Here is a 25,927-nt window from a genome sequence, read left to right as displayed (position 1 = left end):
ACCATCAACCAAACACTGACAGCACTGTCACAACCTGGATGCTAGCACTTTACAAGCTAACAAAAGGGCATTTATGGACATGGCAGGATTCCCCGGTGTTGTGGGTGTAATCGATAGGACACACGTCTGAATAATTGCACCGTCAGAAGATGAAACCGTCTTTGTGAACAGAAAGAGATTTCATGCAAAAGCCAGAAACAAACCCTGTTCTTTTCTCCATCGCTGTTTACTGGTCTGTGCTAGATTTGAATCAATCACACACATTCATGAAAGATTTTACCCTCGTTTATACCAAATTGAGTTGAAATGTTGAAAGAGCAAAACTTACCAGGATGACAATTAATATAAGCAAATAATTATAAATATCACTATTTGAATACTGTGCAAGTGGGCCTAAGTTTTCACTCATTTTGTAAGATAATTTTAAAGTATCGCTTTTTATTCATTTAACAGATATTTTCTTTTATGTGAAATATTGTTTAAAATTACGTTCTTCATAAGATTATATTGTATGATTAATTTTGTCGATTTGAGGGTCTATCGTTTGCCCATTATCACCAAAAATATATTTTTTATCGAGCTTTTAGGATCAACTAATCACAGTTTTTGATATGATGACTCATCCCTAGCAACAGGGTCAACCACACCTCCTCACTAAGATGAGAGATTCTGTCCATTCCTTGCTCAAAGTTCTCTGAGAATGTTCTGGAATCACTCCTAAGACTCCTTGCTAGGAATGTTTAGGTTAAATTAGGAGTTCTCTGAGATGATTCTCAGAATCTTTAGAAACACGGGCCCAGATCTCACAACAGTTGCCATAGTAACACATGCAATATAAACCAATTAAAAAGCTCAAAAGTTTTCCGTTTTCAGCTCGATGCTGATTGGTTGATGGCACTGACAATATAACTCATTTGTTCTTCTCATGCTTTCTCCTTCAACATGACAAAAATATAATTACTTTCTATTTTATGTTCACTTAAATGTTGCTTTTTTAGATTCTTTTTTACTGAGGACTACTTGATATTTGATTCAGCTGCTGCAATAATACATTTCATCCAAAAGAAGGAAAAAAAATAAATAAAATTCATATGACCAAATAAAAGCATATGTAAATAGTTTATTTTGAAAATCTGTCGTCTTTCTTGGTTAAATTTGTCCCGGTGTCATGTACTGAGTTCACATCGTACTGAGATTGTATATGCGCATATATGCACGCATATACAATCTACCAGAAAATTAATTTTTGCTGATAAAAAAATAGTAATTAATTTTTGTTTATTTTTGTTTTCAAAGTGAACGAACATGTGTTTTATTTGTTTATTAGATTAGGTCAGGGTTAAGATTAGATTAGGTTAGGTTAGGTTAGGTTAGGATTAGGTTAGGTTAGGTTAGGTTAGGTTAGGTTAGGTTAGATTAGGTTAGGATTAGGTTAGGATTAGGTTAGGTTAGGGTTAGGTTAGGTTAGGTTAGGATTAGGTTAGGTTAGGTTAGGTTAGGTTAGGTTAGGTTAGGTTAGGATTAGGTTAGGATTAGGTTAGGATTAGGTTAGGTTAGGGTTAGGTTAGGTTAGGTTAGGTTAGGTTAGGATTAGGTTAGGATTAGGTTAGGTTAGGTTAGGTTAGGTTAGGTTAGGTTAGGATTAGGTTAGGATTAGGTTAGGGTTAGGTTAGGGTTATTAAAAAATAGCACGGGCTCAGGATATCCTTTCGGCCCCCAATTAAAAAAATCCCATTTTGTTATTTTAATATTGGCTTTAGGTGGGGTTTTCCTTTAATCATCAAATTAAAAGTAATCATAAAAAATAAAAAGAATAAAAGATAAAATGTAAAACAATTCAAACGATCAGACACCCGTAAAAGGGACATAAAAAGAGGCGTTGGTCCCCATGGGAATTTGGAAAACCAGGGGGCGTGGTCCCCGCGCAGCAACCTGATGTTCAAAAAAGGGGGTTAATACAACAGTGAAAACCTCTAAAAACATGTTTAAAATTTTTTTTATAAATAATTTAATAAAAATTTAAAATAGTGAGGTAGGAATGATAAGGTAGGGTAAGGGTTAGGGTTAGGTATGGGAAGGGGAAGTTAGGGTAGGAAGGAGGGGGGGGGGGGGGGAGGTTTGTTTTAGGGTTAGGGTTAGGTCTGGGGGAGGTTTTTTAGGTTTAGGGTTAGGTAAGGGGTTAGGGTTAGGTTAGGGTTATTAAAAATAGCACGGGCTCAGGACATCCTTTCGGCCCCCAATTAAAAGAATCCCCTTTTGTTATTTTGATATTGGCTTTAGGTGGGGTTTTCCTTTAATCAAAAAAAATAATCATAAAAATAATAAAAAGAATAAAAGATAAAATATAAAACAATTCAAACGATCAGACACCCGTAAAAAGGACATAAAAAGAGGCGTTGGTCCCCATGGGAATTTGGAAAACCAAGGGGCGTGGTCCCCGCGCAGCAACCTGATGTTCAAAAAAGGGGGGGTTTAATACAACAGTGAAAAACCTCTAAAAACATGTTTTTTTTATAAATTAAAAAATTCATAAATAATTTAATAAAAATTTAAAATAGTGAGGTAGGAATAATAAGGTAGGGTAAGGGTTAGGGTTAGGTATGGGAAGGGGAAGTTAGGGTAGGAAGGAGGGGGGGGGGGGAAAGGTCTGTTCTAGGGTTAGGGATAGGTCTGGTTTAGGGTTAGGTAAGAGGTAGGGTTAGGGTTAGGGAAAGGGTTAGGGAAAGGGTTGGGGTGAGGGTTAGGTATAGGTAAGGGGTTAGGGTTAGGTAAGGGGTTAGGATTAGGGTTAGGTAAGGGGTTAGGGTGAGGATTAGGTATAGGTAAGGGGTTAGGGTTAGGTAAGGGGTTAGGATTAGGGTTAGGTAAGGGGTTAGGGTAAGGTTTGGGAGGGGTGGTTAGGGTTAGGAAGAGGTTAGGGTTAGGTTAGGTTTTGGGGAGAGGAATAGTGTTTTACGATTGGGGAGGAGAAGGGGGTCAGGGGGATACAAAGGTGATTATGGGAGAGGAATTATATAAAAAAACACACCATATACAAACAGACATAATTCATGATAAAAGCATATCAGGGAGGAAAATCGTTCCCCTCCCTTGTTTCCTCTCCCATTGTCCTGTTTCTGTATGGCTGGTATCCCCCGCACCCATCCCTCCCCATTTATATTTGTTCTTTTTTTTAAAAAAAACTCCTGGATAGTGTATAAATAGATTTTAAGATAATAAATAGACACACTAATAAGAAATTCATATATATATATGTGTGGCAGTAAAATAGCTAATAAATATTAATTCTAAAACCATTAAAATAATTTAAAATTGGTCCAAACCCACTCCTCCCCAAAATAGAACTAAAATAGAAATATATTATAAATAAAAGAAAAAATTTTTTTTTACATAAAACTGTAGGAGGGAGAGGCGGTGGTCCTGGGGCGGGTATCAGTGGTGGAAGCGGGTAAAATTTCATTTAAAATTGTAAAACATGAATAAAACATAGTAAAAAATATTTACACAATCATTGTGCTAAAAGAGCAAAAGTAAAAGACACATGCAATACCCTGTTCCATCAAAGAAGTCATTTCAAAATTTTAAAATTGTCCAACCCGGGGAGAAGCGCCTCTATCCTATAAATATATTAAAACAACTTTCTTTTTCCTAATAAATAAATAAATAAATAAATAAAATAATTAAAATATAAGTGCTGTCGTTGTTTTTAAAGTTTTTTCTTAAAAAAAACATTTCTAACAACCGTTAGTATCTGAAAAGGGGGGGAGGAGGAGGAGCCAATAATATATTAAAATATAAAATATAAAAATAATAAAGCTTATAATTTAAAGTTTTTAAGAGGTTAAAACATTAAAATATGATTTAAAAGGCCGCTGCGCATGGGACCGTACCTTCCCCGGGTTCCCACTTCCGGTCAGCTATTTAAAGGGGGGACCGGAACCGGGGTGTCTCTGAGGTTGAACCCCCCCGGGATCCTCGTGGCCAGCCTACCGATCCACTGTCTCTCCGCGTACCGTCTCTGTCCAGTGGACCAGTAGGGGTTTCTCTGGAGGACCCGGTAAGTAAAATTATTAAGGCCAAATGTAATGAAGTGTATGTGGAGGGGGCTAACTCCAGTTCCGGTCCTCACCCTACTTTTGTGTTGGCCCACCCTGGTCCCGAGGCTGTTCCCGGTCTCCCCCACGTACATTTTGTTGCAATGTGTGCATTTTATTAAGTATACAATATTTTTGTCCTGGGGAGACCAGGTTTTAACCACGGGACCCCCGCTGTCAGTTGCTTCGTTTAACACGTATGGCTGGTCATGGATGACGTTGCTGACAGCGGGGTTGGATGGGCGGAAGCGTGAGTGCACCAACAGATCCTGCAGGTTTTTGTTTCTCCTATAGGCTGTGATTCTTCTGCATCCCTGGAACTGCTGGTGCCTCTCCTGTAGTGACCGGAAGTTCCCATGGAGACTCCCGATTAGCCCGTGCAGTTGTCTGTGGAAGGTGGTCACCAGAGGCACCAAGAGAGGGGCGTCGCCAGAGTTGGTCTGAGGTGGTGCAGGGGCGGACCGGGAAGAGAACAGCCCCCCCACCTCTGTGCGTATTTCCCTTAAAAACCTCCTTGAGTAGCCCCTGGGTCTGAGTGCGTGAAATAATGTGTGTGTGGCTTCCTGTGTGTCCTTGGGGTATGTGCAGATCCTATGAAAACGTATGAGTTGAGATTTGATGATTCCTCTGTATGTGTGTCTGGGATGATAACTGGTTTTATGTAATAATGTGTGTCTGTCTGTTTCTTTAAAATAAACCTTTGTTGCTAATTGTTTGCTGTCCTGAAAATTATTATGAAAAAAAACGGTTGTATCTAAAAAATGTATCTCTGTGTCCTGTTTATTGTATTTGATATTGATATTGGGGTGGTGATTATTGAGGATATTGCAAAAGTTAATGAATGTTTCTATGTTGTGTGTCCAGATTCCGAAAATATCATCCAAGTATCTGATGTATGTGAACGGGTGTTGTGTGCATTTAGAAAAGGCCGTTCTCTCCCAGTCCGCCATGTAGATGTCAGCGTATGCTGGTGAGTATTTACGTCCCATTGCGCAACCACATATTTGTAAATAATATTCATCATTAAAAATAAAATCATTGTTGGTTAACGTGAGTTTCAGAAGTTCCAAAATGGCTGTATCCGGTCGGTGTGGGTCTGGGTGTTGGTGGAGGATGTTTTTTATTGCTTCTATTCCAAGGTCTGTATCTATGTTAGTGTATAGTGATTCTATGTCTATTGTGAAAAGAAAGGCGTGTTGTGGAATGGTTATGTTTTTTATTTTGTTAACGAATGCATAGGTGTCCTGGATGTAACTGGGGTGTTTTTTGGAGAGTGGGTTGATGTAGTGATCGATGAACTCTGCTATACGGTAGGATTCTGACCCGCAGTCGCTAACGATAGGACGGCCCATGGGAACTTTGTGTGGGACCGTCCAAGAGGAAGGAAAAAAAATAAATAAAATTCATGTGACCAAATAAAAGCATATGTAAATAGTTTATTTTGAAAATCTGTCGTCTTTCTTGGTTAAATTTGTCCCGGTGTCATGTACTGAGTTCACATCGTACTAAGATTGTATATGCGCATATATGCACGCATATACAATCTACCAGAAAATTAATTTTTGCTGATAAAAAAATAGTAATTAATTTTTGTTTATTTTTGTTTTCAAAGTGAACGAACATGTGTTTTATTTGTTTATTAGATTAGGTTAGGGTTAGGTTAGGGTTATAATCTCAGTACGGAAGTAAACTCAGTACGTGACGCCGGTTTTGAGTTTTAAAAATCTGGTCATCCTATTTTTGCACAAAAAAAGGTTTTTTTTATTTGTATTTGGTGAACAGTGCAGTGACATTTGGTGGTGCACTGTAGGTTATAACTTGTAAATGTTAACAAGACGTGGTGTGCTGTGTTCTTTAAGGTTTGCAGAAGGACAGAAAGCAGCTGGTTATTAGAGCACATCTCTGCTGATCTTTTACTGAAATCTCAACTTTTATGAAATTGGGGGAAAAATCAATCATGTCTTTGAGCGTTGCTCTGTTAGATTTGTGACATTTTGCAGAACATCATCAACGATGGTCCTCATCTCCAGGGTCACTCACTCACAGCCATGCTGTCAATTACAGGCCTGCGAAAAGAAAACAGGGCAGCAGTTTACAGCACGTTATTCATGAAATGTGCTGGTTGAGCGTGTGTCGTCTGGAGACCATCGTCTAAAGACCCAACAAACACTTTAACAAGGACGGCTGTTGTTTCCACGCTCGGAATCAACATCGACTCAGTGACAGAGCAGCTAAAGGCCAAAAAACAGGCTCAGCAGATAGTGATGCTAGTAATGCTAATAATACCAGTGGTTCTGATAATTCTGGAGGAGCTAGTGATGCTAATAATGCTAATAATTCCAGTGATTCTGATAATGCTAATGATGCTAATAATGCCAGTGGTTCTGATAATGCTGGAGGAGCTAGTGATGCTAATGATGCTAACAATTCCAGTGATTCTGATAATGCTAATGATGCTAATAATTCCAGTGATTCTGATAATGCTAATGATGCTAATAATGCTAATAATGCCAGTGGTTCTGATATTGCTGGTGGAGCTAATGATGCTAATAATAATAATTATAATGCTGGTGATGCTACAGCACAGACACCTACAGCAGTGCAGTGCTGCCCTCTGCTGACTAACTGGTAGTAAAACCACCCAAACTAATAAACCTAGTCATGTTAATGCAGTGGTTTTATTTCCTCTTTGAACAAAGCTGAATTTTCACACGTTACCTGCGCCCATTAAATTTATCGAACTAACAGGGAACGAGTAACATCATAAATAATAACTATAATAAATCAAAAACTAAATCGAACTAAATACCTGCATGAAAACTAATTTAAAAGTGCAGCAGTCAAAAACAATCTGTGACAAAAACCAGCTTTAAATGACTGATCATGAGTTTTAAAACATGTACGAGGGACCATCAGGAGGTTCTGGTCTGAGGACCAGCGTTGAGGTTTGATCAGAAACCTGTTCATGTCGGGCTGGAAAACTCTGAAACAGGATTTATAATGAACTCTGTACAAGACACGGAACCATTGTAGACTTTTTATAGAGGGTTTTTACGCCGAGTCATCAAACCAGAAGTCGCCATATTGGAGGTACTCAGCAGGTAAACAAAACAGAAATGGTAAATTATTACCGTGTTTTTGACTGTACCAATCAGTCAAACCGTGAAAAACATTCAGAGTTTTATAAACTGTTAAAAGTTAGAACAAATCAGGGAGAACAATGTCAACAGTTATCAGAGGAAAGGAGGAGCTAGTGGTTAGCGAAGCTAAACCAGGATCTACGAGGAAAACATCTGGACAACATCTGAATGTGTTCGTCTCATTTCTTGTCAGGTTAATGAATAAGCCAAATCGGCATTATCAGTACGCATGCGCGATTCCCGGGTCAATATATCCGGGTCAGAGTTCACGACTACCCAGCGTGTCAACAAAGCCCCTGTCTAGCGGAACAACCGGCTACTTATACGGACTTTTAGGCATTTACTTTGCTTAAGGTCGTTTTAAGGCAATATGCCAGGGTCCCATTGTTCAGTGCGTGGCTGTTCCAACGGTACACGTGGGCTTAATACGTGGATGAAAGAGTTTTGCCCCGTTCACGAGTGCAATAAAGGAACCTCACGATGTATATGCGACCCGCCATACGTACTCATCCCATTTCCTACTGAAAGAAAAGATCCAGAACGTCGTGCCGAATGGATTAAATCAGTAAGTTTGACATATATTGTACTACATTAGAGCTAACTAGTAAACTAGTATATAAATATTATATTGTGGTGCAGGGGGGCCATTTATTTGCTGCTGTCGACTCATTCTCCCAACCTTCTCTGAGCTGCAAGGGATCTGGAATTGTCATCTGACAACTGTCAACATCGATCTCGAGCAGAGATTAATAATCAAGGTTGACAGCCTCTCGTTCCTGCTGTTTTGTCAAAACTATAGGCGCTTTTTTAAATGACAATGCCCAAGCGAGGGCCACCAGTTCTTTCTTCCTCTTCCCAGTAACAACGTGTCCACATCTCTTACAATATTCTTTTAAAACATCCACTTTACAACGCTCAAAATATTCAATATCTTTGTCAGACTCTGCCATGTTTACGTTTTATGATACGAGCTAGGCGGGAGCTGGGTAGTCCTGACCTTTGACCCAGACCAGCATGCTTTGCGCGCAGCGAGATGCCGAATCCGCTTATTATAGCGTAACGAGCCGCGCAATGAGTAACTGTGGTCTACAGGAAGCAGTCTGCTGCGTCACCCCGGCTTGACTGTGCTGCATCCAAAGCAAACCTCTGTGTGCCTGGCTCAGCCACACTCCACTGCCGCATTCGTCCACTTTTAAGTGATGAGAATGGCGGCTTGTTTTGGGAAGATCGTCGTCGAAACTTTTGTGGCGATAAAGCACAGTGATGGTGAGTTTTGGCCGGTCTGTCTCGTTCGATTTTTAGTTGTTTGGGATCTTTGTTGTTGTGGAGCCGTTGGACCTAGCAACCGTTGTTCCCGGCTGCCGGGCGTGACGTTAGCGTTAGCAGGTTTCAAAATTAAACTGAAATTAAGCTAGCTGGAATGCTAAACTAGCTAATATGGGAAGCAGTGTTGGCTTGACTGTAAACACCACTTTACAGGGAGAATTCAACACCCAGCATATAAAAAAGGACCTTAGCTCATATTTATTTTTAGCTACCCCGCTAACCCTTTTATTTTAGCCCTAAGCCTAACTGTAACTCTATCCCTAACTCTAAAATGTTTGAAATTTATTTTTAAAGGTGGAATTTGCCGTGTTATGTTAAAATGAAGAAAAAATTTGTCAAATGTGGGATTCGAACGCACGTCAGCGGTGAATGCGTCACCTTAACACTAGAAGTCCCACAGAGGGGTCAAATGAACTTTTTACCTATAAAACCCAGAGAGGGGTCATTCGACCCAAAGGATTTGAGCTAACGGCTGTCCTCAGCTGCTTTTGTTATGTCAATGAGGCAGTAAGTGTCGCACCACAGGAGGGGCCCTGCATCCTGGGTTCAGGAAGAATTTCAGTTAATATATAGTTATATACTCAAGTGACTCTGTTTCTTTCAATGTTTGTAGTCTGTGTTTGTTCTCCCCCAGCATCAAGCAGAACGAGTTAATAAACGGGGCATTGTGACTTTAGCTTCCAGGGCACTTCCCCCTAACATTCCAGACTTCCATTGTTAGAGTCAGGCTCTCCCCCCTGCTGATTTCTCAGGTGATTCATTTACAAATGAATAGATGCAAATTGTAGCCATCAGAGTCGTCAGTTTGGTCCTAGAGTTCATTTGACCCTGCTCTGGGACTTCTGGGGGGATATAGAAATCCCTGGGACTTCTAGGTTAAACCACTCAACTATTATTAGTACCGAAAAGAAATCTTGAGATTAATTAGACAATGGGAGTTATAATTGTGAATCTAGACAATTTAAATCTATCAAAAAAAAACAATTGTTCTAATGAGTTTTAATGAACATATGGTGAAGCTCTCGGAGGGAGTATTAGGTGATTCATGGGTTCAGGGGTTAGCTTGTCCTGCTTTGAAAAACGTTGAGTCGCACTGTTTCTCAAACACAGCCGATTTTTAAACAAAGGAACTGTAATAAGTAAGTTTATCCTACATTAGAATTAGTAATAGACAGATATATCGGCCGTCCGATATTAGCGGCCGATTTTTGCGTTTTTTACGTGTATCGGCATCGGCCGATGCGGGCTGCTGCATTTGCCAATCCGCATTATTTACAGAGGGCCGAAATATTTTTTACTACTTGTCCTGCATCACCCGTTTTTAATATTTGTTAAATATTTTTTACTTGCTGTCGTTCTACCTCACCTTTGTTAATTTCAATAAATGTTCCTTTTCTTAATTATTGAGTCTCGTACCATTTCTTATCATCATTGTGTAATTTTTATGCTGTAAATTGAGGGAGCAAAAGTAGTATCGGCTCAAGAAAATTGGCAGTCCGGATCGTTCATCAGCTAAGGAAAAAAAAATCGGTATCGGCCCTAAAAAAAATCCATATCGGTCTATCCCTAATTAGAAGTGTAAAACAGGTTAGAAAACTCTTGGTCATGTTTATACAGAAAGTGGGCATGTCCTATTATACCAAACACGCTCCCACTCTGACCATCATACATGATATTGTGCACATTCATTCACTTCTTCAATAACTTTAAATGTCTGGACATTGGTTTTGCATGTATCATTAATTTGAATTAAAATGGTAATAATTTTAAAACGTAGCTTAGGAAAGAGACTGTTTCCAATTAGTGCTGTAAAGATTAATCATGAGGCAGTTAAAAATTGATTCAAATGTGTCATGGTTCACACCGACACACTCGGTAGTATTTAAAAAAAAATAAAAAATTACAGCAAAGGGTGCTATGTATTTATAATTTAAAATTCAGGACGCACCACTGTGTTTTAAATCAGAAGTGTGGAAGCATTTTGGCTTCCCCAAGACAAAATGAAAGAAGTGAGAAAGAAAGAACATGTGAAATCCAAGGTAAGAGGTACACAGAGAGGAAAGGGAGAAACAATAGAGAGAGAATAACAGCAGGGAACAAGGCCAACACGAACAACAATAGAGAGGAGGAGGAATAAAAACAAGACAACACTGACTACAGATGAGAATACACAAAAAAGGACTGTTCAGAACAACTCAAGAATGTTTGACCAGAGAGACATGTAAACCCATGTAAATTTGCGATGGTAAAACAGGGGACGGGACCCAGATAAGCAAACTGCTTCTCTCGTCTCCTTTTTCGGCATGTACAAAAAAAAAAAAAAAAAAAAAAGTGAATGTAACCATGTCGGAAATAAACTGAATAAATAAATAAATAAAAGCCATAGTTTGTTTATTTATATTATTTCTTTAATATGGGATTTGTTTTTAAGTCCAATTGTTAACACACACAATACATTTTCAGTTGCACTTTTGAAAAGAAAAGGAACTAAATATGCAGTTTTGCATAGTTTACTGTATAGTCAGAATTTAAATGAATAGGCCTCTTCATTTGTACTGTTTCTTTATTTATTTCATTTAGGTTCTATTTTTAATTAAATTGCATTGTTTTGTATAGTTTATCAAGGGATTCTTTTTTTTATTTTCGAAGAAAAAAAAAATATATATATATTTTTCAGTCATCATTTGTCTACAGCCTCATTTTGTAAAATAAATGGTGAGAGAATCGTATCGTGAACCCAGTATCGTGAATTGTTACATCCCTATTTCATTACATCGTCTGTAGCCTAAATTCATTCATTTATTATGATTGCGATTTAATATGATTGTTTTGTCAAGGGCTTCTTGTCATGTATTTTTCAATGAACGCAGGCAAGAAATCAATCTGTTTTAGGGATGTAACGATTCACTCAACTCCCGATACGATTCGATTCACGATACGATTCTCTCATGATTTATTTTACAAAATGGGACTGTAGAAAAATGATGACTGAAAAATATTCCTTTATTTTTTGGGTGAAAAAAACTATACTGTATTCCTTTTATTTTTCATTGTCAAAAGAATCCCTTGATAAACCATTCAAAACAATGCAATTTAACTAAAAATAAATCTTGAATGAAATAAAGGAATAATACAAATGAAGAAGAAGCCTATTTATTTAAATTCTGGTTCTATAGTAAACAATGCAAAACTGCATAATAGTTCTTTTTAAAAGGGCAACTGAAAGTGTATTTTGTGCCTTAACAAATGGACTTAAAAAAAAAAAAACAGTCATATCACTGTATTTAGGTCAGATATTTGTTTGGACCAGCAGAGGGCGCTGGTAACCCAGTGGTCGGTTGGCATGCAGATATCTTGCAGTGAAGAAGAGATGCTATGCTAGCAGACAGAGCTAATAAAAAATGTGACTTACAGATATTCATGTAATATTACAGATATTTTTGGTGCTAAAGGGCTAAGGAATCATTTATGAACATGTTTAAAAGTAGAAGGCAGCCAGAAAGAAAGTATTAGCAGATTCAGCCCGCTGCCAACACTTCTGGATAGCGCCCTCTGCTGGTTAAAAAAGTACTGCGATTCAATTTTCACAGAATCGATGTGAATCGTGATACTTATGAATTGATTTTTAGCTGCCTTACGATGAATCGTTCCATCCCTAATCTGTTTCATAATAAACAATTTCAGATTTATATAAACTTAAAATAAATACAAAATATACATTTTAAAGCACAGATTACAAAAATAAAGCAAACAAATCTGTGGCTTTACCTCTTCAACATATCTAACTAACTTTGCGTTTCACGAAACATGTAAAAATGTGGACTGCACTTCTTAAACACTCTGAACTTAACATAATGCAATGAATTGATCAGCCTTAGTTTTGTTCCTACAGTATATAATATGTTGCTGTTGTCTCTAGGTAGAAGTATTGAATTATTTTCACACTTGAACCACATTGGAGCTCCATTTTTCTCATACATCAATGCAAAAACAAAATTACTGCTGTTATTATGGATTTTTGTTTTGTTACAATTCATCTACTGTATATTAATGAACATACATGTACAGAAATACACTTCAGCTAATTTACATCTGTGTTTGTTTACACAGCTGATGCATTTTGATATTTCTGCGTGTGTCTCGTCGGCCGAGCAGGGCTCAGTCGGTGGTTCATGTTTAATATACTGTCTATTTTCCCATATTCCATCAATTCTTTAGTTATCTTCTTTTAGGCTCAGCTGTAGATGGTAAATCTCACTAATGAAAAGAAAAACACATGACGGATAGTAAACATAGAACCTTAATCGCTTAGTGAAGAATGGTGAGCAAACATGTTGAAATATAAGTTTGCTCTACTCGGAAAACTCAATGAATCATTTGCGTGTCTGCTTTATCTACAGCAGTGGTTACTTTCAAAATCCTACATGCAGAATTTATTACTATCAAAAGCCGACTGACATTTTACAACAAGAGGCAAAGATTAATCATTAGAAGAATCTGTTGGTGTAAATTGACAGCAGAAGGACAGTATTAGATAACTGAAGGGTGTGCTGCTCAATTGCAATTAAAAAAAAAAAAAACACGGCTTAATGACAGAAAATGTGCTCCATTATGTTTATGTTATCTAAAGTGCTCATGCACGTCTACTGTTGCATTTTAACACATTTTGGTTGGTTCAAACGCATCCGATCAGGGCAGCAGGTGGTAATTACCAATAGGGCTTCTGTAATTTACCCTACTAACACCGTTGCCATGCCAACATGTGTTAATAAAGCTCATTGGTATGGAGTTGTGTGTGTATTTTATTTACATAAAAATCACCAGTCAATTTTGTGGCGATGACAGTATTTGAAGTGTGCTTCTCAGTTAGTAGAACCTCCTGAAGACTAATCTACTGTTTCCTTTTGTCTGTTCACTCCTATAGGACGTATACACCAGGCAATGGTGACCTCACTGAATGATGATGATAAAAGTGTCACAGTGGAATGGAAAGAGAACGGCGACACAAAAAGGAAAAAGGTAAAATGCAATGCCAGTCCAGCTCACATTAACAGCAGCAGTGGTGAATGCTTTTAAGATCCAGTAATGAATCTTTTATCAGACATTGTGGAGCTGCTGCGATTACACAACAAGCCCAAAAATCCATATAATTTTCCTTTACTATTGTCACATGTCACACAGGGCTCTATTCTCCCATGCGCGTAAGTCCACAAAGGCGCGCAGCGGCGCTGTTTCTGGCTGCACGCTATTCTCCCCCTGTACTTAAGTCAGTCGCTGGGCGCCTTCATCCCAGTTACATACTGTGGGTGGAGCAGCCCTGAAATGTGGGTGTTCCCATTCAAATCTGGCTTTACGCGCATTCCCCGGTGTGCGTAAGTTCTTTTCCTCTAAGCCCTTCTAACCCTGGAATAAGTGCAGCGCCCCGATAAAGTGAAACATTATATTGCACTAGAAATATGGACTTAGTTACATTTGAAGCCACACGGACTTGTGTGTCGCACAGCAGCAGCTGTGATCACTCAGCTGCTGCTGCACGATTAATTAAAACTCTGACAAACGCAGACTTCTGTCCACTTTGGTCACAGTGATTCAACTATTTTCATCATATGTCCAACATAAAGTCACAGTTTGATCCACTACAGAGTGAAACAAGGTGTCATATGAGGATGAATCTGTTCCCACTCATATTTTAATGAGGCTCAGCTCAGGTCGCTTTAAACAATTGATATTTAAAACTGCGTATTATGGAAGCCAAAAGTCCTGTTTCACTTCAAACATCCCTCTGTATTAAAGCAGGACGCTCTGCGGCCGCATTATTTCCTCATATCTCCAGTGCATCTAACTCAATCACGCTTTACAGCGATGATGATGATGATCAAATCAACCTGTTATATTGTTTATCAATGAAGGCATTTCAAATTAAAAGTGATCACGGATTTCAATGACATTTACAAGCGTTGGGAAAACTCCATGTTCCGTGATTTCTAGACAGCCCAAAAAAATGACATCACTGCCTCCTTTCCGTCAGCCTGCCTTCATTCACACATACGCACTTTTACCAACTTCTCCACCTCGCACACCAGCTCAGGCTCCTTCCCCGCCAGAGAGGTGACATTCCACGTCCCTAACGCTAGCTTCTGTAGCCGGGGATCAGATCGCCAAGGCCCCCGCCCTGGACGACTGCCCGATCCACATTGCACCGGCCTCATATGATCCCTCCTGCGGGTGGTGGGCCTACGGGAGGGCGGGCCCACGTCGTCCTTTCGGGCTCTTCCCGGCCGGGGCCCGTGGGCAAAGCCCCAGCCACCAGGCGCTCGCACTCGAGCCCCAACCCCGGGCCTGGCTCCAAGGTGGGGCCCCGGTAGCGCCAATCCGGGCGACGTGAACTGCCTTTGTTGTTTAATGTACATATATGGCTATTGAACCGCTCTTAGTCGGACCCGTCACCTGGGACCTGTTTGCCTTGGGAGACCCTACCAGGGACATTAAGCCCCCGACAACATAGCTCCCAGGATCATTCGAGTACTCAAACCCCTCCACCACGTTAAAGTGGCGGTTCATGGAGGAGAGCAAATTGTAATGAACTAATAATGTATTATTGCATGTACGCATACCACAAATATCCCATCCACTAGGGATGTAACGATTAATCGTAAGGCAGTTAAAAATTGATTCATAGGTACCACGGTTCACATCGATGCTCTGAAAATTGAATCGCAGTACTTTTTTTATATATATTACTTATATATTACTATATATTAATCCTTCCAGAAGCGGACGTGACGGGCGAAATCTGCTACTATTTTCTTTCTGGCGGCCATTTACTGTTAAACATGCTCATAAATGATTCTTTACTCCTTTAGCACCGAAAGAATATCTGTAATATTACGTGAATATCTGTAAAAGTCACGTTTTATTATTAACTCTGTCTGCTAGCATAACTTCTCTTCTTCACTGGTGGAATATCTGCATGCCAACCGACCCACTGGGTTACCTAGCGCCCTCTGCTGGTCTAAACAAATATCTGACGTAAATACAGTAAAATGACTGGGTTTTTTTTGTTTTTTATTTTTTAAAAGTCCAATTGTTAAGGCACAAAATACATTTTTAGTTGCACTTTTAAAAAGAAAAAGAACTATTACGCAGTTTTGAATTGTTTATTATAGAACCAGAATTTAAATTAATAGGCTTCTTCTTCATTTGTATTATTCCTTTATTTATTTCATTCAAGATGTATTTTTAGTTAAATTGCATCATTTTGAATAGTTTATCAAGGGATTCTTTTGACAATGAAAAATAAAAGGAAAATAGTACAGTATTTTCCCCCAAAAAATAAAAGAATATTTTTCAGTCATTTGTCAACATTCCCATTTTGTAAAATAAATCGTGAGAAAATCGTATCGTGAACCCAGTATCGTGAATCGAATCAGCAGTAAGCTGACTGAATACAGCAGTGTGTTCACAGCCCAGAGGCCAGATTCAAGTGTCCCTCATGACTACAACAGCCCAATTGTTCTGGTTTTGATTTGAACAGAGATCATAAGGCAATTAGCAATGTTTGCATGTTGTGGAAAAGTTCTACTTTTGTTTGCACATTTGGTCATAAATCCTCTTTATAAAAAAACCCCATCCTTTTGTGCCTTTAAGTGCAATATTTATTTCCTTTAGAAATAAACGAGTCTGTATTTGATCAGGTTTGGTCTGATACCACCTTTGTTGATGTACAACTTTACTCTTTTTTGAACAGATTGACTTGTTGAGTGTGTTTGGGCTTAATCCAAACTCAGCCCCCGATGAGGAGATGGGTTCTAGTCCAGAGACTCCACCTCCTCCTACACCCATATGTGGGAAAATTGCAAAGGTAGGTGCAACCGTGTCATCTTAACTCTGACTTCAACAGAAGGAATGTGAGGTTTATTCCCTCGTTATGACTTGAATCATTTAAAGAGCAAAAACTCATTAGTGGGTTTTGGTTCAGTATTCAAAGACAGAGTTAATGTAAAGCGTTAGTGCTACCGTGCAGCTCAGTCCTAATATAGAGCTAGGATCTTTTTTTGGTCCCCAGCTAATTGGTTGTGGTAAGTACACTGTGTAATGCATAGTAGATTAAGGCCATGGGTTTTATGCACAAGTTTTGAATGTAATGTTTCAATGAGAAAAAAAAGGCTCCCTTCATGCTGGATCTCAAGATGGCGCCGGTGTGTCTGGTGTGCCGCTTGGCTCTGCTCAGTTTTATTTGTTTTATGCTGATTTTAACATCTGTTATAAGGACCATCGACTCACTGCGGGTGTATAACTGTCAAGAATTGCTAAAAATAAAAGAAACGGTGCAATCGTGTACCATTCGTGATGCAAACAACAAGTCAGGTTCATTCTACCTGGTCGACCTGCCTGCACACCTCCTCAGGGTGAATGCGCTGCTGCCCAGGAAGCGTAAACGCCGAGGAGTCCGATCCGGTCGGCTTGTGAAGCTGAAAGCCTGGTTGGCTCTTTCTCCCACCGCGGTGTGGTCCTCGGAACTTCCATGGGATTACAGAGACTGTTTTTTCCGCTATGTCTCGCGACGCACACTCGCTCCAGTTGGCGCTTGGTTGGTGCCCATTACCGGACAACAGGAGGATCTCTGCGAGCTGCGCCCTCGCCGCTCTTCTTTCTGGGTTTCTGAGGGTGTGTCCCCGGCTAACCTCAGGCCGCTGAGCTGGGTAGCTCAGGCGGCTACTACAGCTTCTACGAGGTGCGCACTCGTGAACGCGAGGTCTGTGGCGAATAAAACTTTCATCCTGCAGGACTTCTTTGCATCGCGCGATTTGGATGTACTGTTTTTAACAGAGACTTGGATCAACAGCGGTGAGTCTACTGCTTTCTCAGAGTTATTACCTCCAGACTGTACTTTTATCAACGCACCGACAACCACTGGTCGTGGTGGAGGTATAGCTACTGTTTTAAAGAACTGCTTTTATCACAAAGTGGTATCTGAGAGGTCTTTTTCTTCATTTGAACTGAGCTGTTTTGAGCTGCGACAGGCTGACCCAGTACTGTGCGCTGTCATTTACAGACCACCGAAGCACAACAAGGATTTTATTAGAGACTTTTATGAATTTGTTGCTTGTGTGCTCACGCGTTATGACTTTAATGTGCATGTATGTTGTCCTTCTAAACCCATGGCCAGAGAGTTTTTGGACTTGGTGGAAGCTTTTAATCTGACGCAACATGTCACTGGCCCTACACAAGTGCACGGGCACACGCTAGACATTGTGTTGTCTTGTGGTTTTCCTGTGAACAATGTCGTTGTTGGAGATGCCGTGTTTTCTGACCACAGCCCTGTCATGTTTGATCTTATTTTGGACTTGGAGGTGAAGCTGTCTTGCGTGCGTCATGGTCGTGTTATTAAGTCCGACACGGCCGCTGCTTTTTCTCCTCTTTTTACTGCATCGTTTCTGGATCATCTAAACTCCGTTGCATCTATGGACACCGAGCAATTGATGAACTCTTTCACTTCCACCTGCTCTGAAGTCCTGGACAGTGTTGCTCCCCTCAGAGCCTTATGTCCTAAGCCAAAGCAGGAACCGTGGCTCAATGACACTACGCGCACAGCTCGGCGTGAGTGTCGGAGGGCAGATCGGAGGTGGAAGAAGGACCATTTGGAGGTCTCGCACCAGATTCTTAGAGAGTGCTGGAGAAACTATCAAAGTGCTGTTAAAGCTGAAAAAACTCAATATTTCTCAAATTTGATCTTGAATAATGTCAGTAAGCCTCGAGTTCTTTTTAAAACGATTGGCTCTGTTTTTAATCCGAGTCCGTCCACTTCATTGGAGATGACAAGTGGAACTTGTGAAAAATTCCTCTCCTTTTTTAATGAGAAGGTTGCTGCTATTAGGGCCAACATATCTCCCTCTTCAGTGTGGAGTTGTGTATCCACTCAATGCTCAGCTGTTTTCTGTCAGTTTGAGTCTGTGTCATTGTCTGTGCTCACAGGGATAGTTAAAAAACTTAAACCCTCCTCCTGTCCCACAGACCCGGTCCCTCCTCGCTTTTTCAAAGAAGTTTGGGACACCATTGGCTCTTCTGTTAGGGAGATCATCAACAGCAGCTTGGCTACTGGCATAGTGCCAGCTTTTTGTAAGAATGCTGTAGTTGAGCCTTTGATAAAAAAAACCTGGCCTTGACCCTGCAAATTTGGCGAATGGAAGGTCCGATAAGCGCATCCCACTTGCACTCGCACACGCGGACAAAATAGTCGCATATGCGACCAATTTGGTTGCAGTCTCGAGCCCTGGTGGGCATATTAAGTTTAAATTTGAAGTATATGGACTGTATATTTGCATTTTTTCCTTATTTTTTATGGGGCAGATATGGTCAAAAGATATGTTATTAAAGGTATTTCTATTTTCTTTTCTTTTTGTTTCTTTAAATAATTACCATTGGAGTGACCCGATGCTGGCTATCTACCACACACTATTTTTACACACACCTAGGAGCCTTCAGGATGATATGGTGTCTAATTTAGAGCGATTATTATCTGAATTTTGTCATCTTAAAAGATCTGGATCAGACTGATTCAATCCAATTTTTGCTTTCAACAAATTGGATAAAATTAAGACCGATTATGGGATCCTGGATAATAAAAAATAAAAAAGGGATTTTAAAATCTGGATAGTTTTGATCCAGACTACACTTTCAACTAGATGAAAGCAATCTCTGCCACAGTCCCTTTGCTGGTTTGCAGGTATGTGCATGAAAAAACAAAATTCAAACCAGAATCCGACTCTGTGACGATGTCCTCAGCGATGACCCATTGAAAGACGCTTTTTTTTAAAATTTTTTTTATTTTTTTCTAGATTGAGGAGCACAGAATATGTGTTTGCGTGAGGAAACGCCCACTCAACAAAAAAGGTAGTCTCAGTAACAGCGCTGGTTTGGTGATTGAGATTTACTGTCATCAGGATCCTTGGAATTGAACGTGTAACGTCTTCTGTGTTCCAGAGTTGGCAAAAAAGGATTTGGATGTGATCACCATTCCCAGCGAAGACGTGGTGATCGTTCACGTACCCAAAAAGAAGGTGGACCTGACCCGCTTCCTGGAGAAACAGACGTTCTGCTTCGACTACGCCTTTGATCACACCTCCAATAATGAGATGGTTTACAAGTGCGTGAGAGCCGGGCTTTGCTGAAGTTCACTGAACGCTGAATAAATATGGTGTAGGAGGATGAGTTATTATTAATGGGTTATATAACTAAGAATATTAATTATGATTATTAATATTACTTCAAATATTGCGGGGTGCCACTCCTTTTAACAGGAGAAATATGTCTACGTTTTTAGACTTAAACTCATCAATGTGAAACCAAGGGAAAGTGAATTCTAACAGCAATATCTACACCATAATCACAGCTTTAATGAATCAGAGGAATCAAAGATTATGTTCAACCTTTTATTCAAAAGTCAACAATTAACACAGTCAAAATATCAATTGAAATGGGATAATTAAATCATGATAAAATGCATTTCTAGGCTAATAAAAGTGAGGATTATATGTAATAAAGTGAAATCACTATTCTAGGAGAGTGCTAATCTACTAAATATTGAATAAGAATGCAGGATACATATTCGACTAATAAGATCCTAAAATCATAAACAGAGCTCATAAAACAAGGAGAGGAAGACAGACAGGGGAGACGAACAAACATGAATGAGATGAACTGGGTGTAGTGTAAGTATGAGGATGTATTGAATGAGGTTGTATTGTAGTTTAAGTGAGTCAGTTCTGCTGGTCCATTGTTCACTGGTCCATACCTTGAGGTGCGGTCTGGTTGGACCTGGAGGTTCTGTTTGTAGGAATGCAGCAGGACGTGCCACCGTTGCTCTCTGTTGCGTTTCAACAGAGAATAGCCCCTTCAGCCGTTCCAGGCGGTCTTGGCCTTCGCAGCTGGCTTAGAGAGTGGCTCGTGGCTTACCACAGTGGGTCGCAGGCCGGGCTTAGGTCGGCTGTTACGCACGTCACTAGATGCTGGATTCGTCCGAACCAAGCAGTTGCTGGTTCCAAAAATCAAAGTCAAAGTCAAAGTCAGCTTTATTGTCAATTCCTTTGCATGCACAAACATACAAGGGAATCGAGAAGATGTTTCTCACTTCCCACGGTGCAACAGATAAAGTGCTCAGGCACAACAGAAAAGACATCCCTATACTAAAGGTAGACATACAATTTTTACAACAGATAAAACATTTACTAATACTAAATACTAAAACTAATACTAATATATAAATACTAAAACTAATACTAATATATAAATCTAACTGTTTCAACTAAAAATAAAATGAAATAAATGAAAAGATGGGGAGGGAAACGCGTTGAGTATGAACGCCCGCGTCCAAAACTGAAGTTCTGGTCGCGCGTCTTTTTTTTAAAGGGGATTTGGAGACGCCCTTTTGGAGGAGGTGTCTTGGTTGATGCTTCTGAGATCATATCGGTGATTGGTCAATGTCTCTGCTTTCAGCTTGTGGGTGTGTCTCAAGTGTGTGTATGTGATGGAATGACAGACAACAGAGGGAGTTCCTAAACATAAAAGAATGCCTAATAATTAATTCCACATATTTCAAAACATCTTTTCAACATCATATCTTAATATATCATCTATAATGAAAGAGTTTGATACCAAACACGGCTGAAAAATAGCATAGTTAGTACTTAATAAACCTGAATGTCAAAATTCGGGTTAAGGAATTTTCCTTATCATATGGTTACATTCAGTACCTTGAACTAAGCTTTGTGATGTTTTCCTAGTATTTCAAGCACCTTTTAAATGATAAACACTTTAAAATAGCATTCTGTTGGTTATTGAATTACATGAAACGAGTGTGATCGAACAGACAATATTTGCAATTTCAATTTCTGCAGGAACCCGTACCAATAATCCTTTCTTTTGTGACTTTTCCAGTCAAGCACATGTTCTTTGTTCTCATTTGAGCAGCAGAGCTAGTGTTGTTTCAACGTCCTGTGTGGTCAGTGGTTTGGGTTCTAGAGGTGACAACAACTGCAGGGGGTCAAAGCCCAGAGTTTGATCTTACAGCCTCCAACAGTATCTGTCTGTAAAGGGGGAAGAAGAGTGATGTTCTCCTTTTGATCGTAATGTAGCAGATAGGTGATAACCAGAGCAAATTGTTCTTGGATTCTTCTGTTCCTTTGTTCAGACAGGAAGACGGAGGAGACCCCCCTGTGGGAACGTTTGCACTTCACAGTAGGCGACAGGCTCTCTGACTCCATTGAGCTGTTGAAACTTGTCTTAAGTCAAAGATTAACTTGGGGTATTAGTTCCCTACAATGGGTATATTTGATCATTAAACAGAGACAGGCCTAACAACAGCCATAGACAGAAGCTGTTGGTCCAAAATAGCAACAAACTGGTTTAGATAAATAGATAGATAACCTGTGTTAGCTTTCTATTTGCCTCTCTTGTGATAACTTGTCCTAAATCAGGTGTAAAATACACTAAAAACAAATATCTATGATCTAATTTCTTTCCTATCTATTGGTTACCTTGTTAGGCTTCATAATCAATGAAAATATAAGTTTTAATATATTTGGTGTGGACATTTGGACCTTTTTATGTCAGCATACCCCTCGATTTCAATTTTTTTTTAAATTGTAAAATGTGGGAAAGCTTGATATTAAACCTATTTTAATAATTTTGAACTACATACTGTATGTGTAGAACCGTATCATGGTTCCCCAGTTTTGTGTTAAATTATAATTGATCATTTTTGTAGAATTTTCATGGTAATTACAATTACAAAGTGAATTATCTAAACTCGATTACAATTTCATTACAGTTACGACAGCAACAGATTTTTAAAATTACATTTATAATTATGCCATAATTGTATTTAATTACCAATTACAATTATATCTGACCCCAACCCTGGTGTAGACCGTGTGTACTGATTTTGCTGAATGAGTGTGTAACTCTGTGCTGTGCTGTAGGTTCACTGCCGGACCGTTAGTGGAAACCATTTTTGAGGGAGGCGTGGCCACATGCTTTGCGTACGGACAAACAGGAAGTGGAAGCACACACGTGAGTTACTTTCAAAGAAAACACATTTTTTGTTAAGTCATTTCTCTTTGAATTTTGTATGTTGGGGATTTCTTTTTGTTTGTTTATTAGACCATATTGAAATGCATTATGTGTTATTTTTGTGGTATTTTAGACAATGGGAGGAGATTTTCCTGGAAAGAACAAGGACTGCTCCAAAGGAATTTATGCTTTAGCTGGTAAGAAAATGAGATTATGCAAGAGTAGATCCAACATGCTTTTGATGTTGATATTGATATACTGTTTTATTTCAAACAAATGCAGTAATACAAAAAACAATATTACAATAAACAAAAGATTTGATGCAGCAACAAACAAAAACAAAACAAACAATTACATAAATCACTGCATACACATACTTTGTGTTTGAAAGGGAGTGGTTGGAAGTAGTCCCACCCCTTTTCCTACATTACAGTTACAAATAATCAATTTTAAGCATCTTGTTTTACAGCCATTGCTACTGTTAATAAATTAATGTTGTCATATATTTATATGATTTTGATTAAATACACACACAAAAAACATATTACACACTTTCAAAATTTTCATGTAACGTATAGATATTTTCTTTAAAATTTCTTCATATCTGGACACTAATTTCCATTGGCAAATGTTCCAGAATCTTATTCCACACACTGATACACAAAAGATTTTCATTGTTGTCCGCACATTAACAGACCGAAAATTAATTTTACTTCTTAGTTTGTAAAACATTAGAAAGATGCTACTCTACATCTGCCTTTTTTTTTTACTCTATTTCTTTTTTTCTGTGCAGCTCGAGACATTTTTCTAATGCTAAAGAAGCCGAAATACGGAAAGTTTGACCTCCAGGTTTATGCAACTTTTTTTGAAATCTACAATGGAAAGGTAAGAGTTCTGGATCACCTGTTGGTTTTATGTACATGTTTAAAAAAAAAAAAAAGCTCTGCTGACTTGTATATGTTTGTTCTGGAAGGTTTTAGATTTGCTAAATGATAAAAAAGAGCTAACGGTGCTGGAGGACGGGAATAAGCAGGTCAACGTGGTTGGTCTTCAGGAGAAGGAAGTGAAATGTACAAAGGATGTCCTGAAACTCATCGAATGGGGCACCAGCTGCAGGTCAAATAGATATTATTTAAATACAAACCAAACTGTGAAAGTAATTAATATATTGTGTAAAAATATAACATGAATAAAGTGTTTTTTATTGTTTTTCCTCATTTATTGTGATGAGTTCTAGGTTTCACTCAGGTAATTTTCTCGTCTGTTTTTCACTTCTAGAACATCGGGAAAGACTTCAGCAAAAGCATACTCGTCACGCAGCCACGCTGTGTTTCAGATCATTCTGCGGCGCAATGAGAAGATGCACGGGAAGTTCTCCCTCATAGATCTGGCTGGGCATGAAAGAGGTGCTGACACATCAACCGCTGACCCCCTGACCCTATTGGAAGGAATAGAGCTCAACAAAAGCCTGCTGGCCCTGAAAGTGCACGGACTAAGATCCCATTTTTTTTTTTTTAATTATTAATTTCCTTAATATATGATGTGAAATATTCTGTTATTTGTCTTCTCTGCGTCTTGTTTCAGGAGTGTATCAGAGCTCTGAACATGAACCAGGCACATTGTCCCTTCAGGACCAGTAAGCTCACCCAGGTCCTCAGAGACTCCTTCATTGGGGAGAACTCACATATATATATATATATATACACACACAGTATATATATATATATATATATATATATATATATATATATATATATATATACTGTGTGTGTGTGTTTACATATACTGTATCTGTTGCTAATCCCAACATTCTTCTGTCCCGGTAAAGATTGCAACAATCTCACCTGGATTGACTTGCTGTGCGAGCACACTGAACACGCTCCAATACGCCAACAGGTGAGAGCCTGCTGACCTACTGCATTAAAGCAAAGCTCCCTCTTCTCAGCTCTAATCCTCACTTAGCTGACCTCAGGCAGTGTTGATAGACTTTGGATTAATCTGCATTTTCTCACTAGTTTTGACCCTTGTCTCTTCCCCCTCTTTTCTCCACTGCACGCTGCCACTGTGCAGAGTGAAGGAGTTTGGGATTAGTCCGTCAGACATCCCCTTCTCCCAGGGCGGTCAGGGAAGCCGCCCTGATCACTTGCCCACCAATACCTTTGAGTACGATGACTTTGCTGCTACTTCTCCCAGCAGGTCAAGGAAACCCAAAGTCCAGCATTGAACACACACACAATCCCAGTGCATGCACTCCCATCGTGTTTAAATGTCTCCTCCTTTTTCCATCTGCATGAGCTTTAAAGAGTAACTAAACCCTTGCTTTCTTCTGACCTGTCACTAGGAGGGAAATTCAAAAAAGGCCTTGATTATGAGCAGTTAGACACGCCCAGTCTATACTCTAAAATCTCAAATGAACAATCTATGCTAGGTTAGCTAGCTACTGAAATTGAAATACTTTGACTAAAATGTTGAGACTTGGACCAGGATCAATCAACAGAACTACTTCATACCCAAATACATTTGTTGGGGTTCAGTTTGGGGCTGGGTAACGCCAGGTACCTTGCGAAACAATGTCGTCACGATATTTTGCCCACGATAATATCACAATACAGCGACTCTGCGACAATCGATATATTGCAAGACATTTCATCCACGATACATTACGATATCTGTGTCACTGAAGAAATTCAGAATTTATCTACTGCACTGAATCCATTTCACAGGAATTACAAAACATTGTCAATAAATTTCACGTGAATGACAGGCAAGTAATTGCACAGTGTCTCTTAACACACACGCACAGTGTAAATTAAAAAAAAAAAAAAAAACGATAATTGGTGCGAGTGTTGATAACGTCTGGCAAGACGACATATTGCGATATATCGTATCGATATTTTGGCACACCACTAGTTCAGTTACTCTTTAAGTTCTTCATTCCTGCTTTGACCTGCACTGTTTCTTAACAAAACCAATGCCGAGAACTGAAGAATGATGTTAATGTGAATGACCACAGGCTGCTTCAGCATGGAAACTCTAGTGTGAGCAGCTGTGTGAGCTCTCAGCAGGTAATCCTGCCTCAGTCCTCATTAATCAGAGCTGTAAACGCACTAATCCCAGCTCTGTGACGCCTCCTCCAACACAAGCTCTTGCTGTCCAGTCATCCCCATAGCCTACATCCTCATCGTCGTTACGCATGACGTCATCACCGCTGTGGTATCGTGTTGCTAACATTTGTGATTACATAATTGACTCCAGAGCCCTAATCAAACAGCTGTTTCCAATGAGCCTGAGGCTAAT

The 25,927-nt window shown here is 39.3% G+C and overlaps 1 protein-coding gene across 1 annotated transcript; it reads left to right on the top strand.

The window, feature by feature from the left end:
* Positions 1-8,439: 8,439 nt before the first annotated feature.
* Positions 8,440-25,376, top strand: LOC114470132 (kinesin-like protein KIF2A). Its single transcript, XM_028458143.1, has 15 exons — positions 8,440-8,500; positions 13,485-13,579; positions 16,308-16,421; positions 16,924-17,407; positions 18,536-18,666; positions 19,399-19,453; positions 19,544-19,706; positions 22,540-22,630; positions 22,764-22,827; positions 23,424-23,515; positions 23,604-23,746; positions 23,909-24,113; positions 24,215-24,317; positions 24,451-24,526; positions 24,701-25,376. Exons 1-15 carry the CDS (start codon positions 8,440-8,442, stop codon positions 24,852-24,854), a joined length of 2,031 nt encoding a protein of 676 aa, XP_028313944.1. The 3' UTR covers positions 24,855-25,376.
* Positions 25,377-25,927: the final 551 nt, after the last annotated feature.

The sequence above is a fragment of the Gouania willdenowi genome, chromosome 9, assembly GCF_900634775.1.
Source record: "Gouania willdenowi chromosome 9, fGouWil2.1, whole genome shotgun sequence".
NCBI classification, from domain to species: Eukaryota; Metazoa; Chordata; class Actinopteri; order Blenniiformes; family Gobiesocidae; genus Gouania; species Gouania willdenowi.
The sequence above is the reverse complement of the archived record's forward strand: the minus strand, read 5'-3'. Positions and strand labels throughout refer to the sequence as shown.